The sequence below is a fragment of the Frieseomelitta varia genome, unplaced genomic scaffold (genome assembly GCF_011392965.1).
Source record: "Frieseomelitta varia isolate USP_RPSP 00005682 unplaced genomic scaffold, Fvar_1.2 scaffold_307, whole genome shotgun sequence".
NCBI lineage: Eukaryota > Metazoa > Arthropoda > Insecta > Hymenoptera > Apidae > Frieseomelitta > Frieseomelitta varia.
Genome location: NW_025110043.1, coordinates 230,035 through 239,683, shown reverse-complemented (window position 1 = coordinate 239,683; position 9,649 = coordinate 230,035). Strand labels below are relative to the sequence as shown.

Here is a 9,649-nt window from a genome sequence, read left to right as displayed (position 1 = left end):
TTACAATGATTTACTCTAGCTTTTAGAAAGCATGTTTTCGAAATGAATCTCATCAATTTCTATGAAACAGTGATAGCTCTAGCATGTGTAAAATAAACATATTATATTCTAATTTTCATCGTATTCAGACATTCATTCAACAATGACCATGAATTAGCGATAAGCTTTCGAATTATTTGTTCTGTGCGTACAAAGTGCTGCAAAGGATGGTGTACTTACATTATCGTTCATAATTGAATACCTAATGCAATTCCATTAAAAGTTTGATATCTTTTACATCTCGATACATTTAACGAACGTTTTTCTATTGCATTTCCAAAATTCATATTCGTTTCTAATAAATAGCTGCTGCTTCACGATGCAGATTATTTTTATCAATATCTATTAATTGTACATATCAAAATTAAATTAAGAAGATTCACTTGAATTATATTTTATATTGCAATAATTTAAAAACATAGTACAAATATATATAATTAATTAATTAATCATAGATAAATTGCAGACGATATTCTAAAATAAAGGAACAGCAATAAGCACAAGAATTTTATAAATAATCCTACTTGATATATTTCTAAAAATGAATAAAATATATTCAACTATACTGACTTATACTCTTTTCTATTTTCTATTTCATTTCATAAATATATTTTCATGTCTTACATTTGACACCAAGTAATAGGTATTATCCAATAGCACAATTAAGCCCAATGGAATACAATAGAGATACACATTGTTCAACTCAAATGTACATTGAATGTTATGCACAGAAAATAATACGAACATCTTATTCTCTGAATAACCATCAGCTATAGCATAATTTTTTTCTGGCGATAAAATAATCGATACGATGGTCAAATGGTAATTCCATATTTAATATGCGACAAGCATACATAATGCAAGCATTTGAAGCGTTTGAAGCATATATGATACATCAGTGATACTTTTATGATGATATTTATTTCTGTCCTCGTATTGTTTGACTTTCTAACTGGTTTTAGACAAAACATCTCTTCATTAATAAATACTCAGCTGTCTCGAAAGATCAAAGTAATGTCACTTTGAATTGCATTCGCTCGGATGTAGGTTCACTAGTTGTCGCGTGATTTATAAATCAAAATCGAAAGAAAAGGTCGTCATGCATACGACGGTATACTCGGATATTTCTGTTAGACTATCGCAGTTTCTGCTGAAAGTGGTGGGTATCTCAATGGCCACAAATGATGCCGAAGAACGTCTAAAAAAAGTCGCTATGGCGTACACAATCGGCTTTCATGTTTTCTCCTTGTATATGAATATCAGTGACATTTACCACAGTTGGGGTGATTTTAACGTGAGTATGAAACGATTGCCAATTTTATACGAAAATTATAGTTAATAATATTTATTAAAATTAACATTATTAATTATATTATTAATTGATATTGTTATTAACAATTACAATTAATAATATTTATTGCAAACTTTATATGTACATAACCGCGCACATCTATATAATAATTGGACTATTTCATTACAAGGTTGATATTTTTATTACGTTTCTACAATTATGTTTCATGCTTTATGTTGTATGCTTTTCCACCGTTAATTTACTATATATTATCATAAATAATACATAAATAATATGAAGTATTTTTCTAAATTTAGTACATCTGTATTATTCAGCGTTCACACTTATTTTTAATAAATAGCTAGTACTTATACAACTAATTATTATATTTATACTTTTCATCAACATCTCCATTAACAATAACATTTTATTTAATCTTAATGTTAAAATTAAATTAAAGAGATTCATTTTAATTGTATTGTATATTGCAGTAATATAGGAATGATCGCCTGAATGCCAAAAATATACAAAAAATTATTAATTTATGTGCACATATAAGTTACTAGGTTTGGTAATATTTTACCTTTAATTTTATAAAATCTCTGCATGAAAAACAAGAACACTTTGATCAGAAAAATATTAATTATTTCTCGTCCTTGCAGATCTTAAAAAATTAAACTTAAAATATCTCCTAAACCAAAATTTTTTCATACATAGGTCAAAACTTTTTTATAGAGAATGCCAAGATTAAAAAGTATATCATTCCGCTTAAGAAACTGAAGATGATCTTTAAATTTTGATAAAAAAGCAAAATAATTAGAAAACTGTAATAATTGCAACATTTTGCAATACCATAGTATTGCAACTTTTGTTTGAAATATTTTTTCATACAGGGATGATTTACACATTTCAAATCGTCATGTTATGAGATTTATCCTGCATATGTAAGCATTCGATTGATTCTTAGATTTTATTTCTTCAGCATTGCGCTTTTGTGATGTCCAGCTTACTAAGCGTCAGTCTACCGTTTTTTAAAATTATGGTGTTATACATTCTGAGAACGGAGTATGACAAAATAATTCTGTATGTAGAGCAAAATTTTTGGGATCTCAAATACAAAGATAATGATAGAATGCTTTTCACGGAATGTCGAAAGTTATGCAACTTATGGGCCGTAGCTGCATTCACTCTGATACAAACGAGTCTGTCTTTCTATGTAGTTACACCGTTATATAGTAAGTGAATTAAGTTAAATTCCGTAAATGATACTAAGGCACCTAAATGATACTAAATATTCGATGAGTAACATTTAATTATAAATATCGAAGTCACAAGATATTTTATCACTGACTACCAAAAGTATTATTATGCATTTATGATATCACATACTGTAAAGTGCGACATATGGAGAGATATCTGATCCCTAATAATAAAGGGATCAATCGAATAATCAATGAGAACCATCTTTCTTTTATAAAGGAATACGTTCGTAAAATAAAAGTAAATAGGTTTAATATTTTGTAAGATGAATACAGTACAACTAATCGTCAACTTAGTGATCTAAAGTTAAACATCAGAGTACTTCATCCTTTATTCTGTCCTTCAAAATCATCACCTCGATTAAATATTATCAAAATTTCAACCAAATTATTAATAGTACATATGATTTACGAATATTATAGGAAGAAACTTATACTCCAATGTATGTTTTTCAGGTAACTATGGAAAAAACAAATCAGAGAGAATACTTCCGTTTCAAATGTGGCTCGATATACCGATGAGTATGACACCGTATTATGAAATACTGTTCACCATTCAGGTATATTAAATTTTCATCGATACACGTCCGTACGTAAACACGTGTATTTATTATCGATGATAGTGATTCGTAATTAATCAAATAATCAAATAATTACGTACATATATTAATTAAGGAAAATTCCAATTCACGTAGGTACTAGCTTTAGAACAAGTCGGTCTGACCTATTTATGCAGTGACAACTACTTATGCATAGTGAACGTGCACGTGATGTACCAATTTCGCATGCTTCAATACAAGCTTTTGAATCTGTGGAAAGCAATCGCCGAACAAAAGGATAAAATCGATTACACCGAGAAATGCTATGAGGCGTTGAAAGAATGTATCAGGCGGCATCAATCATTGATCAAATTTTGCAACAGCCTGGAGAACGTTTATACATTACCAATTCTCGCCCATGTAGTAGTCTTCAGTCTGTTAATGTGCATTGATGCATATGAGATATTCCTGGTACGTTTAAGCAATTCTCTCGTTTTCAAACACAGTAGAATTTTAATTTACAGTGAAACTCAAATTTGTTGACATTAATACCACAACAACTAACTCATTTAAATATAAAATATAACGATTACTGTATTATGTATACAGGCAGACGTACCTGCTACGACACGTCTCATTTTTGTTTTCACCGTGATTGGTAGCTTTATGCACATAGTTTTCTTCACGTATAGTTGTCACGGATTGATAGAGGAAAGTACGAAAGTATGCTTCGCAACTTATTCAGGCTGGTGGACGACCTTACCAATGACTGAAACTGGCAAAATGATACGAAAGGACGTGAATATAATGATGATGAAATCGTTTCGACCGTGTTGTCTGTCCGCCGGTGGATTCTTTCCAGTGTCTTTGGAAACATCTACTGCAGTACGTAATCTAATTTGTAAATTTCAAACATTCAAAGAAACAATGACGGTCTTAAATATTTCATAAATACTGATTTATTTATTAGTTAATGCTAAGCTGATTTTTAAGACACTACTTCCTATTTATATTGTAAATACATTTATTATATTTATCAAAATTAATAAATTTTAAGAGTACACTTAAGTGGATATCAAATTCTTGTTACAGCTTCTGAGCTCGACATTTTCATACTTCACACTTATAAGGGAATCATCCTTGCGGATTGAAGGAAATTAAGTCTCCATATGTACGCAGAATGAAAATAATTTACAACGTATACTGATATCTCTGTAACTGTAGAAATATAGTTAATTAAATGATTTTTTGAATTTTTTGTTAAAGATAAGGAAACTTTAAATTAGTATTAATACAATTGATATATAAAGTAGTAAATGATACAAATAGTTCTACTGTTTAAAATATTAACTGATGTTGAAACCGTAATTTTTTAAACAACATATTTTTCCACGTCACTGAAACATAGCAAATGCAAGAAAAATGAATACTTATGTATATATTCGTATATGTACTGAAATATAAATAGCTTATTGTTCGCAAATATCTACACTGACATAGAATTTAATTTATTCAGAAAGTTTTTCTTAAGTCAATCAAGTAAAGTAATCTAACACAATGCAATTTATAGTTGCTTACTTGGCTTCCAATTTGTTTAAATGCTACGATGTTTCAGAAATTTTTTACAGACTCTGTGTCCATTTGTCTACCACTGAAGTAACATGGTAAATTTTATAATAGCTAAAATATTTCATTCCAATCATCTAATAAAAATTCCATTTCCGTACCTAATCCGTACGGTTTTTGAGAATTTAAAATCTATATTTACATGATAACAATCTCTATTAACCTGGCTACAATCTCTTCGCAATAATGCGATTGTGACATTACATTGTGTTGCTAACGTTGATGAAGAGGTACATCTTTCACATCTCTGCAATTTATAGTACAATTTAACTATTTTTATCGATTTTTACTATGAACAAAAAAATCTTAAATTGTATTCAATTATGTCAAAAATTGTATCATAAATTAATATTTGGTTTCAGAAGAGGACAATGATTTACAATGATTCGACGTGACACGAAGCTTACGCGAGATTTATAACATAATCATAAACAATTGTTATTTTTCAAAAACAGACATAATTTTTTCTGTTATTTAAATATTCAGATGATACTAATATAACAGTGATTTAAATGACCAGCATACATATTTATTCCGACATAATTTTACACAGTATTCGACTACATTAGCAGTTGCATCTACTTGAATCTAAATGTGACAAATCCCATACAATGATAAGAATGAATATCACAATCATATATAATGGTTATATGAATATTATATGAATTCTCTATAATTTACATCCTATTCTCCTTCCCCACCCCTAAACAAGTTTACACAAACGGAATTTAATTACATTTTTAACTCTTAACTTCTCGTCAATCCTCACAATCAATCGAAGCGATCACAAAATTAAGATCAAAATATCTTTAAAGATAATAAATCAATAAAGATAAAGAAACTAATCGTCCTTCAACCATATTCTACTCTAATATTTTTTCAATTTTTTTTTTTTAGAAAAACGGAAAGATACTATTGCACATTTTGAAAAATAATACAACTACAAAATGCATTATTGCATTTGCAAATAATATATAATCGTCAGTAGTCCACTCGAAATCTTTCATTTTCTTCCTGTATCATTTCTCCCTAACTTCAACCGAAACAAAAAATATAACTTGTTTAAAAATTTAAACAAATTTTAAATTTTATACATGATCGGAGAAAATAAAGTAGAAGGGTATAGTATCGGTAATAAATTAATATCTCAGAAACCAACAGTACTAAAATGATGTATTCAGAGTCTTCTTCCCCTCTTCCCCGACCCTTCAAAATTTCGTTTCACTCTGACGAATAACACTGGAGCAAAAAGGAACAAAAATCTTGCTCATCATTTTCGAACGTAATCGCTGTATAATGGCACAATGAATAGATACAAAATAGAAAAAGTGGGAAATACTTTTCAATTATTTCTGTTCGCGAAGGAAAGACAAGATAATGTTACAAACATGCAATTGGATTTCTGCTGCTAGCAAGTGTAGAGATCAGGCGTACGTTAACAAACTAAATGATAAAAATTGGAATACTAGTGAATATCGGTGTCGATGAAATGATTATCGGCGATTTAACATACCGCGTGAAATACAGTTATGCATACAACACGAAAAGGACATGAAAGTATACATACGAAACAATTTGCAAGTGAAGTTTATAAATTCCACCATTTTCTCCAAGAGCAGCAACTGTGGTCCAATTCGAAGTGTACAACGTTCTTCAACGACATCCAAGCAACAAATACATATATTGGACTGCCGCATCATCGTTGAACATTCACCGTTTCCCTAGAATAATTTATAATTTATACATCTGACACTTTTTTCCCCTTTTTATACAGAGAACAGCAATTACAATGACGTACAAAATAACTAGTTGTCTATGCAATAAAATACGCGAAACAAGCCAAACAGCGACAGCTCAAGGAATCGAAACCAAAGTGTATAAGTCACCTTTGGGTGACAAGTAAGATAGAAACTCGTGGTATAATTGAAGTTTGAAACGTCCGAGACACGTCGCAGACACAGAATGAGCTCCAAGGAAGTCAAAGATTTCTCTATCATCATCACCAGTTTTCATTTGAAATTTGTTGGATTTTGGATAGCTAACAATCACGCTGAGAGACTGTGGATGAACTTTGCTTTGTTTTATACATTCCTCGCCATTCTTGTCGCTCTATCGGTCGAAATGAGGGACTTGTACTACACTTGGGGAGATTTTGGCGTGAGTGAAGAATATAAATTGACAATTAGACAGATAGCAATCGAGAATTTGGCAAAATTCTATACAAAACAACTTTCAAGCAAAGAACGACATTCCAATTACAGGAGACTATTTATATTGTGTGCAACGTTGTAACTGTCATTTTGGTTCTAACGAAAATCTTCGTCTTGTTAATATATTACGACGAGCTGCATGACGTAATACATTACGCGAAAAAGAATTTTTGGCACTCGGATTACGACTCGTACGAGCAAATGATTATGGACAGATGTAAACGTACATGCATCACCTTCGTTTGCATTTTCAGTTTCTTTGCTGAGGGAACAGTTACTACTTATATAATAAGACCACTTATAGGTAAGATATTTAAGCACAAAGTAATTATTATAAGATAAAATAATTTTTTTTTTTCATCAATGTGTATGTACGAGAGAGATCTAAATCTGAGATCATTTGTTATTAATTTTGATAATATTAGCACGCTTTCAACACAACACTTTAATAATGGAATACGAATAAGTATAGTTAAGCAATTAATTGTTGGGATTGTTTCATCGATATCATAGGTACAATTAGATCCAGGTTACAAGGATTATCTTCTAGACGACTAGCATTCTTCCATAAAAATAATGGTTTGGCTTTTCAAAAAAATTATGTATAGGTGACCTACTTCTTTGACAAAATTGTACGAGCATAATTTACAATTGGAAATAAGTACCATTCATCAGAATGAAACAAAATTTCAAAGTATAAGGGAGGAGGACTCCGAATGTAACATCTTAGCTGCGAGTTTTCGACGTACTAATGAAACATTTTGACCACATATTGAATTCTACAGATGTTACTATACACTACTATACAGATATTAATACAAACTGTACCGACATTTATTAATATGCTTGCCCAAAGTCAGGAAATCAGAAAAATCCTCGATCCTGTAGAAAATCTTTTGTAGAAAACCAGGGAAGGAATGAATCCGAGAGGATACTACCATTTAACATGCGGTTGCCTGATCATCGTATATCCTTCACACCGTATTTCGAAATATTGTTCTCACTACAGGTTTTCACACATTATTGGCAATTATTTTATTTACATTAGCAGATTTTTTATCCAACGTTTAATTATGTTACTTGCTTCTACAGGTCATATGTGGATATCTCGTTGGCGTGTGCTACCATTGCTTCGACAACATATTATGCATTCTAAATCTACACACTGCTGCTCAGTTCCGTATTTTGCAACATAGGTTTGCAAATATGTGCAACACAAACGATCACGAAAAATTCCACGAACATTCGGAAAAATCATATGCACTATACAGTGCGTGCAAGTATAAAAAGTTTAGAGTTCACGTTCAACAGCATCAAGCGCTGATTGAATTCTGTACAAAACTCGAAGAGGTGTTCAATTTTCTCGTACTTGGACAGATGTCGCTGTTCAGCTTGTTAATCTGCCTCGATGGATACTTGATACTTATGGTTAGCGGCATATGCGTCTTAATTTCCTATTTTTGCTTGAAGTGATTCAAATCTTTTCTTTTTCCATTCTCACGAAACTAAAGATGTTATTAGTTCGGCAGTACCCGTTACGGTTGCAATTTATTCGTAATGATGTCCACAACGCAATTTCTACAGGATGATGCTCCTCGCTCAAGACGGTTTACATTCCTCTTTCATATAACGGGTTGCATGTGTCAGTTACTGATGTTCACTTATAGTTGTGATTGTCTGATACACGACAGTATGAACGTGGCTAATGCCGCGTACAAAAGTTTATGGTCGCTTTTGCCAATGGACGAACACGGGAAGATGTTACGAAGAGACTTGATACTAGTTATTTTGAGGTCCAGAACACCCTGTTGCTTGACTGCTTGTGGATTTTTTATTGTGTCTCTGGAAACGTACACCGGAGTAAGCGATGATACTTGTTTAATTAATAATAACTAAATACGTATGGTTCAAGTACATAATACAGTATGTACCGTTTATCTCCGAGAACACTCTGCACGTATTCCTTTAAAGGGGAATTAATTAATTTCAAAAATACAACAAATCCAATTCCAACGCAACTTTTCCAATCTGATATAATAATATTAATTGCTTTCTCTCACGGACACTTTCCAATGCTTGCGATTTAATATTGAATGAATCACTGTTATTTGTTTCAATTATAGGTTTTGAGCACGACGGTGCCATCCTATAGCATTTTGAAACATTATCTAAAAAGCGTATAATGTCGCATATTACGAATCAAACTCTTGAAAGCAATTTTGAAACAACAATCGTGCATGGTGCAACTGATAGTTGCAAACTTGGCTTCCAATTTGTTTAAACCATACGATCTTTCAAAAATTTTTTTACAGACTCTGTGTCCATATGTCTACCATTGAAGTAAGTAACATGATAAATTTTATAATAGCTTCTATAAAATATTTTTCTATGTTACATAAAAGGATTCACTATGAATAAATATATACGAATTATGCAGTAAGGAGTTAATGTATAACCACTGCTAGACTACTATTATCAATAAACACTATTATTACTATATTACTCTTATTAAAAATTATTCAGAAGTAAGTAATTAATTAATGCGGTAATTATTATTATTATATCAGACTTTATTAAGAAGAGAATATAAAACCATCACGAAAGTTGCTTATTCGTTTGTTATAGATATTGAGCTCCGCGGTATCGTATTTAACATTGTTGAGAAGTCAATCGGAGAATGCTTAA

The 9,649-nt window shown here is 31.0% G+C and overlaps 2 protein-coding genes across 2 annotated transcripts in view; both read left to right on the top strand.

Annotated features, from left to right (window-relative positions):
- Positions 1-4,289, top strand: part of LOC122529743 — a 6,663-nt gene extending 2,374 nt beyond the window's left edge. Inside the window, exons 4-9 of the mRNA XM_043656155.1 lie at positions 1,128-1,333; positions 2,313-2,565; positions 3,046-3,149; positions 3,285-3,599; positions 3,738-4,013; positions 4,221-4,289. Of these exons, the coding sequence (XP_043512090.1) occupies positions 1,128-1,333; positions 2,313-2,565; positions 3,046-3,149; positions 3,285-3,599; positions 3,738-4,013; positions 4,221-4,289 (1,223 nt within the window). The remainder of the gene's footprint in view (positions 1-1,127; positions 1,334-2,312; positions 2,566-3,045; positions 3,150-3,284; positions 3,600-3,737; positions 4,014-4,220) is intronic.
- Positions 4,290-8,062: 3,773 nt separating this feature from the next.
- On the top strand, positions 8,063-9,346 carry LOC122529764 (odorant receptor 13a-like). Its single transcript, XM_043656188.1, has 3 exons — positions 8,063-8,392; positions 8,549-8,824; positions 9,088-9,346. The coding sequence occupies exons 1-3, from the start codon at positions 8,171-8,173 to the stop codon at positions 9,145-9,147; spliced, it is 558 nt and encodes a 185-aa protein (XP_043512123.1). The 5' UTR covers positions 8,063-8,170; the 3' UTR covers positions 9,148-9,346.
- Positions 9,347-9,649: the final 303 nt, after the last annotated feature.